This window comes from Pocillopora verrucosa, chromosome 8, assembly GCF_036669915.1.
Source record: "Pocillopora verrucosa isolate sample1 chromosome 8, ASM3666991v2, whole genome shotgun sequence".
Classification (NCBI taxonomy): domain Eukaryota; kingdom Metazoa; phylum Cnidaria; class Anthozoa; order Scleractinia; family Pocilloporidae; genus Pocillopora; species Pocillopora verrucosa.
Window position 1 is genome coordinate 3,099,279 of NC_089319.1, and position 15,448 is coordinate 3,114,726.

Sequence of the window (15,448 nt, forward strand, 5' to 3'; positions counted from 1 at the left end):
AAATGCAGATTGCAGAGAAAAAAATTATTAATAACTGCGACGCAAGTAAGAAGTCAAAGGTTCTTCATCTGTACCCAAAACGGTTTGTCTCGTACAACCAGACTGAATTGTGATTAAAAAATGTTAGGAGGTCTTTGTGTGAGAGGTGGTTCATTGATTTGACGCAAGTGCGTGAAAAAAAACCTGTCCTCTCGCGCGCGGGTCACTCACACTCTAACCAAACTTCTATTCGACCCGAAGGTAATTTTCTAGAGTAATGCGCGACTCAGACCACTCACTGGAAGGGTTCACAAGATAACAAAGCATTTCTGAGAGGGTGTCGAGTTTTCCACAAATAGTACCGTTTGCCTCACGCGGCTTTTGTGGAGACGATTTTCAAGAGAGGAAACAGTCTCTCAAAGCGAAGATAAATGGCAAAAAGAAAAACGGTGACTGATTAGAAAGAGTTATAGAGAAACACGAAGGGGACTTTTGCAGCAAGAGGCACCAAGACTTTTCTATTGATTTCTCCTTCAATTGTTGTTCTTCAGCCTCTAGAAAACTCGACAAATTTCTCTTACGACTACTACCAGTACAATTAATCACTCGAACACACCTCCGCCTCAAGTACTCCATTAGCGAACATGTTTTTGTTATGGGCCGGTTGGCCTTGGGGAATTGAAACTTTTGGTAAACTTGCTAACCCAAATAATTTCACAAGAATTATAGAAATAACCTGTAAAGCACGCACTGATTTAAACAAATAAAGGCCAATCATCGAACACGACAACCAAAGCGACAAACAAAATTCTTTTGTTTGTACGGCCGACCAAGGCTGCGAGACAAACCCAAACAGGAACACTTTGTCAAACAATGACAAAGTGAAAAAAGACAATAGCAAGGTGTTCGGTTCCGCGAACTTAGGAATCAACTAAAGTATTCAAAGTTTCAGACTGATGGACATAACAGGATATGTTAATCAAACAAATATTTAGTTTGCTCGCATCGAGTCTGCCTGGGCGTTGTAAATGCCCTTTATTGAGTAAATAAATAATCGTTCATGACCAAAAATTGCACAAATTAACGTCAGAGGTCATTTATTTCAGAGGGATGTGATCATGAATCTTTTACAGAGGCCAAAATTTTTTTGGCTCACAAACGTAGCGTTAAGATAGGTCTTTTCTGTGATAGTATGTTCGTCTAAATACAATGTTGTTCATTGGAGATATTTGCGAATAAAAAATTTTTTTTTCTTTTTGGAATACTTGCGTGACACATTTAATGATGAACCGCTCTAAATTGGCAGAAATTGTATCAAATTAAACCAACTTTGAGGAATTGTTTCCTAAAGGGTTCAAACAATTATTAGACAAAATAGGATTAAAATCCATCGCTTTCTGTTAGTTTGAGAGGGATTTGTTGGAAGTGCATTTTTCGAGCTTATTTAGCCTCTTACCCCAGGGATTTGTTGTGGAGGCTCTGCTACCCCAGGGATGAGCCGGGAGCCCGAACCACTCTGGATTTTTGAATAACTTAATGACCCTAATAAACTGTGAAAGTTTGAAAGAAATCGGTGAGATGGCATGTATCAGGCCTTCCCGGTCCTCTCGTGGAGAGGCTCTTTAAAGAGTTTAAAAACTTTGCAATGCTTGTATTTTCTCGAAATCAGTACTTTTTTAAAAGCAGAGAGAAACCCTACGCAATTACGTGACGCGAGTGACGCGCCCTATTCAGTGAATTCGAGTCTGCTTAGTTACAGAAAATTGTCTTTCAAGTGATATGAAAAAATTAGAAAGATGAACGCATGCCATAGAAAAATCCCAGAACAGTTAAAAAAAAAAAGGCGGAGGCGGCTAAACACGACACGGGAACGAAAAAAAAAGAGTTGCATTTGAGAAATGGGAGAAATTTTTCGTCCGTGAAAATGGCTGCCTTAAGCCATAGAAAATTTGATTGATTAAAAAAAACATGAAAAAATAAAAAATCAACGACAACACATTCGGAGATGTCGGAGAAATTTATCCACATCCGTGAAATAACTAAGTTTAGCCACGAAAAGATTTTGGTGTCTTTTGAGGGAATCAAAAAGAAAACTTACTGAAAAACGAATGAAAGCCCAGAAAAAGCCTGTGCAAGGAAACAAAGCGGGGGCGGCCAAACAAAGAAAGGCGGAGAGCGGGGAAGAGTGGGTTGCTTTGGAGGAATGGGACAAAGCTAAGCTTAAAAGGAAAGAAGCTGGGGAGACAGCCGGCTGAATATCGAGAGAGGTAAAAACGTCCACTAAGGCCATGGTAATCCCTCGTTTAAAATATAAGGATTCAGTGAGTAACGCACCAGTAAGAAAACGCAAAGGTGCTTCAACATACACAGATAATTTGCGTCGAAAAGAAGGAAGTCTATTTAGTTTTGTGCAACCAGTAATGCGTGGGATCCCTTAAGAAACATTCAGTGTGCTGCGCGCAAGTACTTCGCTGCACGATTGGGACATCTGTTCAGTAAGTCATTGTTATTAGTAAGGGAAGTCATAACAGTGAGATTAAGTTGAAAAATAACGAGCAAATTCTCTCTTAATATCTTTGTACCAATGAAAATGGTTTAAAAGCTCACTGAAATGAAAAATCCGTATTACGTCTTGGAAAATCACGAAAATCTCCAACTCGAGACGTATGCGTTCATAATTGGGTTGATGTAAACAGAAGCTACGTTAATAAATGCACATCGGTATGGAAAATTAGTTTTCTCATTTTCCCTGGCAATAAACACCAGAAACCCCTGTGGAGTTTGCCAAAACATTGCGGTTGTGGGTTGTGTATCAGATGTAGATTTTAATTTTCTCTTTCATTGCGTTAAGAAATGATTTAAGACTTTTCCATTGATTTTATAATCAACAAAATGATGAAGATAGAATAGCATAAGATTAAATTAAAGCTATCTCAATCATTACGTGAAACTGCTTTTATCGAGTTTGGGTCACGGTTTAAAGGCGAGGGACGGACGCTAAATTTTTAACCACAATACCAATCAATTTTATTTACGGTTACAACGTAACCAAATTTAAATTGGCGACAGAAAAATTTCCAAATTGTTTTACCGATTTTGAAGTAGGCTGTTTGAAAAACAACCACGAAAAAATTCCACAAGTATAATAATTCGCTTATCTGAATTGGGCTCTCGCTATTTCAACGTTATTAAGTTATTCCGCAGAGTGTCTACAGAAGATTCGAGAGGACGCCCGCGGGATTAAGAAGAGCCTACTCAAGCAAATGGGACTGGTAAGTTAGCATTTAACTTGACTTTCCTTCTACGATATTAGTGTGAGTTGGGTAAACCGTTAAATTGTTAATTAGAACTGATTTTAAAACTCCCACACTGCAAATTTAGAACTCTTCTACTTAAGTGTATCGCTATCTAATCGGTGGACTCGACGATGAAAATCAGTAACATAACAGCAAGTTGTTAAAGTGGCAGCTGCATGGACAAATCGCTACAATTAGGAATTCCTACAAAAAAAATTGTGTCTCAAAGATGGGACATGCTTTCAGTCTGAGTTTTGGTAAACATATTATTCAAGTCGGGAAAGACGAAAAAAAAATAAAAATCATCATTCTAATTCAAATTCGGTTAATCTGTGCCACATGGTGGTCGATTTTTATTTGGAACAATGCTCGTAGTGTTTGCAGTCTCAGTGAAATAGTTATTAAATTGCGATAAACTAATTTTTGACGCCAAACTCAAGCTTTTGGAAAGTGTGACCCGCATAAATTACGAATATTCTGTACGCGTGGGGAATTATATTCGTGCGTAATATGATAAAGTGTTCCCACACGAGCTCTCCAAGTAATGTCACGGACGCAGCACATAGCAATTATAAGTAACTGCTTGCGAAGTTGCCTGTCGTAGTGCACTACTGTTTGTGACGGTGAGCATATTTCTCGTACTGGAGCAATCTATTTCACTTGTGTCTTAACTCGTAAGATGTTTTCAACTCACGCATAACTTGTTTTAGTGTTAAAGACAACCTTTTTGTGGGAATTTCTGGCATCAATTAAAAAAGATTTTGGGAGCTTGAGCATCTCAATCTGCGTCACAATCGTGGAATACAATGTTTACCAGCATCAGATGCTCGTGAACTTACTTGTTTTGGTTTACAGAAGGCTGAAATTGTGAAAAATACCATAAACCGAGGTAATTTCGTCTTTCATTTCTTTACCTTAGGTCATCTCGTCAAACCCGTGTTGAACACCTTTTTGGGGATAAACCTTAAGACAATCTATTATTGGTAAGCTGCCTTTGCATTTGATAAGTAAAGTTATTTATCATCGACTTAAACAACTAACTTTAGCCCTGGAGTATATTTTGTCTCCTTTCAGACAAACTAAAGCGTACACATAAGCGTCCGCGAACTTAATAATCCCACAATTCATTGTTTACAATTTGATGAAAATTTAACTAATCGAGTTTGCAATGACTACTGAAAAACGAAAGCGACTAGGATATATCCTTAAAGAATATCGAGTTGTAAATTGCACTTTTGCAGTCGATGAATCACGATGTATAGCATATTTCATTGATATAATTGAGAAATCAAATCCTACTTCGCGATATCTTAAATTTGGAATCTTCCAGACTTTTACAATCATGATTCATCTTTACATTTTCAGTAGAAAGTTTCTATAATGTAGGAATTGCCTGTTTGCTTCCATGTTTGTTTATTTGTTTTGTTCCTTACTCTTAGCGTTGCCAACAGCAACGGTGTTTCACTAAAGAAACGTACTTTATCTAACATGGACTACAGTAACAGTAGCAGCAGACTTATCACAGCGCTACAATGAGTCTAAATGTGATAATAATCAAGTAAAGTCGGCATTGTCACGGGCCAAGTTGTTCAAAACCAGGTTAAGATAACCCAGGTTAGCGTGAAATCTGACCTCAGATCTGAAAGCTTTAGAAGAAATTCAGTATATTTATTTTTGCCTACAATTTGATGCCTGAATGTTCTAAAAAGGAATGGAAGAAATTATCTGAAATAGGCCTTTGAAGAAGGGAAGAAAGGAACCCAGATTAAAACTTTACCGCAGGTCAGCGTTAATCGGCCTTCGAACAACTGGGCCCATATGGTCTAGAACGTGTTATTTCCGATTGGTAAAAACCGTAAGAACTGCCGCGTGATTTAGGTTTTGTGGCAAACAGTCGTGGGCGTATGCACTATCAGAACATTTTTCATATTAATAAGCGCTAAAATTCAATCTGGTTTTGATATAGCCCTCACGCGATCCAAATCGCCGCAGGTTAAGGTGTAATAGTAAAGTTAAACCAACAGGGATGAATCGAACACACCAATAGAATGAAAGGTCTGGGACAAAATTAACCAATCACATTATGATAAAGAAAATAATTAATTCCAACTAAGGGACCAATCATAGTTCAAAGCCTCCGATGATGTTTGAAGTATTACTTCCCTTTTTTTTTAAGGGGGGGGGGTCACTAAGGAGAAACGGAAGAGGGATCAGACAGTCGTCGCTAACAGAGTATAAGGGGAGTACCATGGCAAACGGACCGTACCCATGAGGGAGAACCATCTCAAAAGTACATAGCCTTAGGGGAAGATCAGACAAATTTTAAACCTCTGAGCGCCCCTCCCCCCCCCCCCGACCCCTCCTGCGAAAGAATGACTGGTGCCTAAATTCAACTGAGCCAATAACCTGAGTAAGACTTGAAAAAAAATAACGTTACAAAAAAAATATCGGAAAAAAAAGGTAAAAAAAACCTCAGAAAGAATTCGTTCCTCATTTATTGTTATTTGATAGTTCTGTGTAAGTGATTCGTGTAAGACGTGTTACAGAATGGCAATTTTAAGATTCGTTCATTATGAATTTTATTAACCATAGAGTAGTTCAACAAGTAAACAACGACAGCCATCAATATATTTAAACAACCCTGTACATTATTACTATATTGGAAATAGGAATATTTGAAGTTTGCTCAGAGTTGTCAGTGTTACTCCGCTGGTTTCGTAGTTCCTTAAAGAACTGCGCCAAGTTCCCCTGACTTATAATCCAAAAAAGCTCTACATGTACTGCACAATGCGTCAACGTTTACATTTCACATCTGCGATAAATTAGGTTTTAATTAGGTTACCGTGTTAACTGATTTGTAATTTGTATGAATTACTGTTTTCAACACATAATCAAGAGTATATTAATTTAGCCGGCTCGACTACACGGGCAACAAACCAACTCAATACCAAATGGAATTCTAAATCGTAAACAACTATTTTTTTTAAAAATGCTTTCCTTTTTTAAATGGCCACACTTTAAAAGAGGAGGAGGGTTACCCGTGCACCAGGCCCTTTTCCCCTTTTTCAATATTTATTTACTTTCTTGGGCCATTTTTATCATCAAACTATTTCTATGACTTTATTAAGTTTAAATATGGGACACATGCCTAAGGGGACAATTCACTTAACCAAATAGAGAGAAGTGTGATATAATTAGAAGAGGGTAATAGGTCACCCATCGTGCATGCTCTTATCAGTAGATATTGTTCTTTTTGTCCAATTGTTCTTTTTTATTCTCTCATAGCCTTTTTTGACCGTCTTTGCAATTAAACGCTGTTGAATATTCAATAATTCTTGGTGTCCCTACACAAAAATCCTACGCAGCAAGAGGTAAGTAGTTGTTATCAACCACTATTATCTAGGAGATCTCGTATCATCGTTTAACGTCTTTCACCGACAAGTTGTACTTAAAAGCATCTCTGTCCATTTTATAGTGGAATCGCCCGCTTTTGGTATCCAGTCATATGGCGTTTTTGGCAAAGTGCATCGTGATGATTTGGATAGTAACTAAATGTCGCACAGAAGGTTGGTATACGTAATAGCTTTGTTATTCACATAAACATCCTGTTATTTTGACATGGGGGCGCACATGCTTTGAGTTAAACACATTGATATTTCATCTTTATCACAAAAAAGAAAGCAGGTATTTTCCCCAATGTGTGATATTACCTATTGTTGACAACGTTGGTCAGTTAGTGTAGTAGCTTTGCAATTTATTACATCCCAAAAGACAAACACAATTAACCAAAAAGATTCACTCAGTAGCTCAAGTTCTTTGTATCTATAACGACAGTTTGTTCGTCGTTGAATACCGTTGAATACGCGGAGTTGCCACTCAATCTGTTTAAGTGAGCAAGTAGATTCTCCTGTCTCCGGCCCGAAGGGTGTCAGGTGATTGAATTATTACCCGACTGACCTGTACAAGAGGTAATGGATGCACTGATGAGCGTCTCGAACTTGAAGGAGACCAGTGACAATTTATTCACCCAAGGATTACGTAAATACAATACAACTCATCACATTTATTTGTGAACTGAATTGGCACAGAGGTATTCCTCATAAAGCCGCCCATGCAGACTAAAACCTGGTGTCACTAATCTTTTGATCCAGCCGAATAACAATGGTTGACGACCGATTGATCTGATTAGCACGAGAAGGGTTTGTGCGCTCGTCGATGAGTTCTAGTGCAGTATTATTAAGTACAACCAGAGAACTTTACATTATTCTGACATTCAATAGCTCTAGACCCTCCAGCCCCCTAATATCATGATAAAAACATTCGGAGACACTCTTCAATGAAAACATGTATTAATTGTCGGAAACGAAATTTTGAATTAGATCCTCAAACTTCAACGCGAAAAGCGCGTTTTTCAGACCGGCTCCTACACACCAATACTTGAACTGAATAACTGAAGCCTGTCCTTCGGCTTCTAAATACTCCGTGGACCCAGTTTGTAAATCTGTTGTGGCGTTTGTTTATCTAAATTTTCCTTTACATATCATGATGCGGAATTGACTAACAAATTTCAATAATTCTAAACTATGCTTTAACCTATTATTCAAAAAGTAAACAAATAAGGCCAATAGTCTGCATGAGGATTTCAAACCTTCAACCTTGAAATATCCCGATATCCGCGAGATGCTTTCACCGATACCACTATCAACTACTTTAAATGTCTTTGTTAGACTAAATGCCTGGCGTTTTGGTTGATGTAATAAAATTTAAAGATGTTTTCAGGGGATTTAATCGCTCATAATCAGCCTTAAGGGATGTCACCTCGACCAGTAGAGCATAAAAGTCGCGATTTCATAAGTAAACGTTCGTCAGAATTAGAAAAAAAGCAAATACAAGTCATAACAAAAGAAAACAGCTTGATAACTTTAAACTAGGATAGAAATTTTCAGTAAGCTGGAAAAGGTGGTTGATATCAGGGAAGGCTTAATAACCTATAAGCCCCATGTAGAGAGCTTTGTTGCAAGAGCGCTGTTGTTAATGATTGTTACACAGTTGGAATCTATCGTTTGAATTGTTTCACTTAGTTGCTGTCACTTCCAATGATTTATGAATAAGGGTTGTCAAGAGATCCATAAATTATTGCAATAAAAATTGTTTCAATGGTATGCTAGAAACTTCATATTCAACCAGCGAAACCCTTCCTGTCGCTCTGATCATTCAAGTTGAAAGAAATCGTCGAAGCCACAGATCTTATAAGAATGAATATGTTAACTCACAAGAGAGAACAATCAAACTACTCTTTTAACAAAGGAAAGATCTCTCTCTCAATCTTAAAGCTAAAAAAGAATGAAAAGAAAAATGTTCCTTTCATTTGAATAAAAAAGAGACACTTCAGCCATCTCTTGGGGTAACTAATGTCGTGAACCACGACAAGACACTTCATGATACCTTACACAAAGTTATATGCAAGGACTCCAGATGAAAATTTACGCTTACATAATTTGCCCCCTCAGAATTACACTTTCTTGGACCTAAAAAGAATTTTCCGGAGGTTAGATGAGTGTAAAAGATTATACTGAAGAAACGCAAACCAGATTAAGCTATGTAGAAGGCACAAATAATTTTTGCTGTGACCAACGTGTGAGCCAATTTGCTAAAGAAGAAATACATCGGGTTCGTCGTTTGTTCGTCGTAGTTATATGATTTGTAACATTAGTATGCGGATAACATTTCTCATTGTTTCAAAACTTTGACAGGCTCAAATGCTGCTGCAGAACAGGATTTAATTAATGACCTGCTAAAGGGGTACAACAAAGATGCCCACCCCATACCAGAACAGAACAAGAGTCTGTACATGGTCACGTTTGGTTTGGAATTGGTCCAACTCGTCAATGTAGTAAGTGAAACCAAACAAATTCTGTCAATGTCAATAAAGTTAGTTTCATTTTGCTTTTTCAACGTTTAGCTGGGTTTTAGTTCACTAGGCTTTGCCAGAGTATTTCTTCAAGAAACGTTAATATTTCCCTACAAATATTCCCGCTGAGGAAGTGAGGTACTGTTTTTAGACGAATGACATCGAACATTGCATTAAACTTCTTTTTTTTTTCTTTGTTTAGGATGATAAAAATCAGATTATTACTACAAACGTGTGGGTGCGACAGGTATGCATAAGCTAAGCTTGTCACAGCTTGTAATAATTGTGTATATAAACTCCATCATCATCATTACCTACCTCTGATAGTCAGTCTAATGTACTGCACCTTTCTTGTCTAGAAATGGAGAAATCTTCTCTTGACATGGGATCCGAACAAATACGGTGGTATCAAACGAGTTCGTATTGATCCGAGTCTGCTTTGGATTCCGGACATCGTTCTATATAACAGGTCAGTTACTGTAAAATTATACCGGTGTATTTCTTCAGTTATCTGAAATTATATGTCGGATGAATGTTTGGGTTATATCTCGCTTCTTTCGTGAATTGATTTGTACATTTTGGCCAATTTACCTCTCTGTGTGTAATTTGCATATCTATAGGTTACCCAAAAACTGCTTTGGTATCCAAAGTTCAAGAGGTTACTTTACTTTTTTGCACTTTGAAATAGGAGGTCCGCGTGTGAAAACAAATAGGGATGAGTTCTTGGACAATACCTATGATACAGATAGGATTTAACTTAGAAATTGCAATATTTTCTCTCTACAGTGCAGACAGTGAGTTCAGCGGTGGACTTGAAAAGTACAAGACTCGTGTTATCATTGACCACGATGGGACCAGTGCCTGGTACAGCCCAGCCTCGTTTCGAAGCACGTGTCCGATTGATGTCACGTACTTTCCGTTCGACCAACAGACTTGCACGATGAAATTTGGCTCCTGGACGTTTGAAATGGTTGACCTTGATATTCATGCTGACAGGTCTCCTCTTCATTCCACGCAATATGTAAAAAGCGCGGAATGGGATTTGCTTGGAGCTTCCAAGAAACGTAACGTGCAGTCATATGCTTGTTGTGATTACCCTTTTTCCGATGTTACCATCGAGTTCGTGTTCAAACGGAAGCCTTTATTTTACATTTTCAATCTGATAGTTCCATGCATGATAATCGTGTCCATGGTGCTGCTGGGCTTTTTCCTACCTCCCGAATCTGGAGAGCGAATAACTCTAAGTATTACCGTCCTGTTAGCTATGGCAGTGTTTCTGCAACTTGGGGCAGAAAATTTGCCAAGGAATTCTGAGAGCGTACCGGTAATGGGTATTTTCTACATCACAGTCATGATAGAGGTCGCCAGTTCTCTTATCGCCACATGTTACATCTTGCACATTCACCATCGGAACTCTGGGACTGCCGTGGTGCCTGTTCCCAGGTGGGTCAATGTATATATCCTCGACAAGCTCGGAAAGTTTTTGGGCGTGAAGAAGCCTGTTACAGAGGACAATTATGACTTATCGGCGGAGGTGGATTTTAAGAGAATCTCTTTGATGAAAAAGGACTTGGACAAAAGGTTTGGCAGTACCAACAACCACGTTAAAACAAAGCTGCTACATGACACACGCTCACGAACTACAACAAAATCCACTTTAAACTCTCCCGAAGAGTTTTGCATGACCTCTTCAACGAACTCCGTCACAAGCACATATCCAAAGATGGACACTCACCAAGAGAAAAATCACAACAATGACGGTGGCTGTAACAGTGCCAAAACTGCACAAGGTGTTATGGTGCTTGTAGACAGTTTGAAGCATCGTCGGCAAATCGAGAAGAATCAGGAAGAATGGAGGCATCTTGCTATGGTCTTAGATCGATTATTTTTCTGGATTTTTGTAGTAGTCATATTAATCTCTACTATTGTTGTTCTCAGTAGAGGAGCTTAGAAAATTCACCCCTTTTCGATACTTTGAGTTCCTGCACACTCGATTTACCAGTCCCAGTTTTCAATTAACCATACTTTGAGCATAGGTGTTTGCAGTAAAGTAGGATCACAGGGTATACATTTCAATTGAGTGTCGCGAATCCAAAACCAGGGTTATCTAAACGCCAATCAGGAGAAGGGTAAAAACTTATAAGGATCCAATGAGATCTCGAAGTAAAAGAAGCAAAAAGCTTGAATAGCGAGAAAACGCGAGTGAGCAAGATACATTTTTGTCAGTTTTGCATCTGGTTGATTGAGAAGTTGGAGGGGCAAAACTGATACAATCCCGGATTCCTTTGGACACTCAATAGAAAATCACCCCCATAAAATTTGTTAGTATCCGGATTAATATTTTGTAAATATTTAATATTCGTGTCTTGAAGATACTCTAAGTATTGTACAGTAAAACTGTCGGAAAAAATATAGTAAAAAAAAACGGGAAGAAAATGCCTTCAAGGTGAAGAAAACCGTGAAATATTAATTTTTCTTAGGATAGAAAGATATCGAAATAAGGAGAATGAACTAAAATAAAGCGAAAAAGCTCCTGTAAGCTTTTATCAGTTAAAGAATCTCAATAGGCTGCACGCGTATACTGCTCAGTTTTTCGCGGAGATGTAATAGATTAGTATTGACACCCCTTTTTTTAAAGTCAACGCACACAGAAAACGTCCTAAAAAAGGTTTAGCTATTTTATATTGTTTATACATTATATGTTCTGGAATCTGTACGAGTAGGGCGTCATTAGAATAAACGAAATCACAAAATCGTAAGAATTATGAATGAATTGATACAATATAAGAAAGTAATAGTTTATGTAGCAGAATAGGAGCGCGCAGGTCTGCTCTGCCGAAGAACTTGGATAATCATCAACTACGTTGTTAAGATCACTGAGCGGGTACTATACACGCTTCAATCAGCCGAAAAGCTATGCAGTTGTGTACTAAGGTAAACTCTTTCGTGAATAACGAGAATAAGTGGCAAACACCCAACCTAAGAGTTACCTCAGGAGCCTTACGCATGTTACAAGCTAGGTTTAAGCGTCACACTCATTGCTCACGGTGAGGTGAAGAGAAACTGACTTATTGCTTTGATAATGCATTGCATTCTAAGTGTGAGAGGCCTTATTAGGGCAAAGTAAGGGAGTTAGAAAATAAAATATGCTATGAAAACACTTGGCACTCTGGTTTTGCTTGAAAAATATTCAAGTTTAAAACATTTCTCACCGGGTGCCTTAGTGAGCATTCATTCATTGAAGCTTGTTTTCTCATCAGTTGTGTCAGGGTAGCGAATTTTAATAGTGGGTTCGTTCTGGTTTCCCTTTTCCTTTACTTGGAGGTTAATGAAGATAAGATATTCGAGATTATACTTCTACTACCAACAATCCAAAGTACATTCTAAGTTTTCAACGAAAGTCATCACATAGAATCGTTAGCAGTCATAAGCAGCAGCCGTGCGCAATTCGACAAAATCTCTTTCCGAAAAAAAACAAATACCGGCAAATCCTAGGTTTATGTGCACGTTCGGCCGATATTAAAATCTAACCCTGAAGAAACTTTATAGTTTGATGACTTACCATTAAATAATTCTTGCGAAGCAATATCGACGATTCATATTTCTCTGTTAAAGTTTCGCTTTTACGTCGCGCATGCAAGGTTTTCCCGCCACCTCAAGACGAGGCTCTCTTTTAAAGTTTTGCTTCTTTCTAAAAGCCATAGGACACTTTTCCATAAAATAGGGACTATACCGGAGAAGTTATTTTAACGGTGTAAGCGAAGAATACATAAACCACTGCATTTTCCCGCATTTATCCAAGTCGGTGCTAGTACAGATATTGGGAAATTGACGGGAATGGTTATGGAAATTTGCAACTTTTAGTCTTTCAAAAGTTTGCGTACATTTCTATTGCGTTTTAATATCAGCCAGCAGTATGACCTATTGACCGGTTGTAGCTGATCATGCACACAGTTCACTCGTATTGCCTCTTTGAGGAACTTGTTGAGGACGCCCTCAGGGGGAACATAACTCAACGGAACAAGGTAAGATGAGAAAAAAGATTATTACTGAAGGAGTTTTCTTGACCAGAAAAACTGATTCAGAACACAGAGTAAATTCACCACTCATCAAATCGCTTACATATGCATTAATTTTCACTTTCATCACGTGGCCTGTTTGGGTACATTTTGGAAGGTGAATCATAAAAACGTAAAAAAAAATTTCAAGCTGTCAGCGTGAAAGTCTGGCTAAAAGAGTTTGACAGGAAATTTTCTTAAATATTTTGACTGTCTATAAATCGTCAACCGATTAATTACACGACATGAAGTTTATTAAAAAAAAACATGATAAACTCACGTATGATTTTGGAAAATTAATTACAGCAGCGCATTTCTTTTCTTCTCTCTCTTAATAACAAAGAAAAAAAAACCTTTGACCTTCTGACATACCACATGTCTGTATCTGGCTGCTATTCTTATGAAATGCCCTAGGAGTTGGTTACTATGGTCTATTTTGATACATCACGTACGAACGTTTTAATAGGAAATTTCATGCGTTAACATTTCACAATTACACATTGCTCTAACACAAAAGAGGAAAAGGAAACGTTCAAAACTTGAACCAAATTCGCTGAATCATCCCGCAGAGGCTTCAAATTCCATACCATCAATTGAAATGAAGCAAATCATTTCCGTTTTCCGACAGGATTTGAAGACTGCTTGCTTTTTTTTTCGCGTGCATGGAAAATTTATTTTTCTTAAGTTTAGGACTGTTCATTACACATTGGTAAGTGGTTCTTACAAATCGTTAAAATAGTTTGAATGGAAGTAGAAAAACGATGGATCAACAAGGTAAGATTTATCAATTATTAAAATTTATCCTTACGTAATGTTTCTTCACTCGCAAGTTTCAAGTTAATTGAATAAATTAAGGTGGAACACCGAGATGATAATGAAGCGAAGAACTGACAAATTGTTTTGTTTATACAGAAACCAGATGTTCCACAAAGGTATGGTCTGATAAGAAGAATGAAAAGAGTCTCCTTGACTTACAAATTTGAAAATTGATTATTACAGAGATCTAAAGATATTTCTGTGCCTTTTTGAAAGAGTCAGTGATAATCAACGTCTGGCTGCGCCAAAAGGGTTTTAAGGCGAACTACTGTATCCAACAAATTGATTAGAAGTAGGGGAGGAGTGGAAAAGTCAACCTGAGGAGGATTCATCGGTTTTCTATCCACGAACTACTGCATGAAAAGCATCCAGCCATCCATCTTCCCGCCATTCTCGCCTGGAACAGTCTCATGAAGAATATATAAGAACGTGTGACCAGATGCCTACGACTAATTATTGCTGACCCTTGACATTTTGAGAATCTATTCTTTAAGGGAACTGTATTGAAGCAACGTTGTTTAACAGAAGCTCCCCACCCCATCCCTCCTACGGTGCCGGCCCTCTTCGAAGAACAAAATATTATTAGATTGTTGTAAGCCTTTTAATTGGATAGCCAGTTTTGGCCAAATTTCCTCTGTCGAAGAGAGCAGATAAAAGGATGTCTGTGATTGTTGTTTAAAACATCACTCCTCCTTCGTCACGAGAAGGTTTACTGAGATCACGGGCATAACGCTTCTGAAACAGTTTTGACAAGGAAAATATTTTGTATAACAAATTAAGTTGTAAAACAGAACGAAATCGTTATCTAAGGTTTTAAATCCCGGTGGATTGCAACATTTATGGTAATGAGTTCCAGATAATATCAGTCTGATCTGATCTGCTTATTATTCTTGCTATCGCGAGCGTTGAAAATAAGCTCACTTTGTGTTCTTTAGATCTGCATGTCTTTTGTGCCTGTCCTCAGTAAAAACATTACTCTTTCACCAAACCACTCAGCATTAGCGTTTTGAAAGAAGAACGACTTGTTATCTTACAGTTATAAAAGTCTTTAAGCCGCTTGTTATTTTAAAGTGATTTAAGACTTGCACGCTCGACCGGCTAACGACAAGCCGGAATGGAACTTAGGACATGGGCTTTTGGACTCGCCGGCCTTATCTCAAATATTCGACGAAGAAAATTGCGTTAAACTTGCAGAACTTTCAACTAAATAACATTTCTGATCATAGATGTTCAAACAAGAGTTGAAGATCTTCTTTCTCTCGTTGTCTTTTGCTGCGATAGCCATCTTTGTGATGAAATAATTAAACCAAAACAAATTCACCCAACCGAATAGAGAGGGAGCTCTTCCCACCCACCCCTGCTCTGTAGAGTCCTGTCTTAAAAAAACT

The 15,448-nt window shown here is 38.0% G+C and overlaps 1 protein-coding gene across 1 annotated transcript; it reads left to right on the top strand.

The window, feature by feature from the left end:
• Window positions 1-6,759: 6,759 nt before the first annotated feature.
• On the top strand, window positions 6,760-12,312 carry LOC131791052 (neuronal acetylcholine receptor subunit alpha-2). Its single transcript, XM_059108365.2, has 5 exons — window positions 6,760-6,841; window positions 9,029-9,168; window positions 9,389-9,433; window positions 9,546-9,655; window positions 9,973-12,312. The coding sequence occupies exons 1-5, from the start codon at window positions 6,781-6,783 to the stop codon at window positions 11,135-11,137; spliced, it is 1,521 nt and encodes a 506-aa protein (XP_058964348.2). The 5' UTR covers window positions 6,760-6,780; the 3' UTR covers window positions 11,138-12,312.
• Window positions 12,313-15,448: the final 3,136 nt, after the last annotated feature.

Bases quoted from the DNA above. Each gene is read 5' to 3' on its own strand.
- LOC131791052 (XM_059108365.2), top strand. From the start codon at position 6,781: ATGGCGTTTTTGGCAAAGTGCATCGTGATGATTTGGATAGTAACTAAA. The intron at 6,842-9,028 runs GTTGGTATACGT...AAACTTTGACAG, and splicing joins AACTAAATGTCGCACAGAAG to GCTCAAATGCTGCTGCAGAA. The intron at 9,656-9,972 runs GTCAGTTACTGT...TTCTCTCTACAG, and splicing joins GACATCGTTCTATATAACAG to TGCAGACAGTGAGTTCAGCG.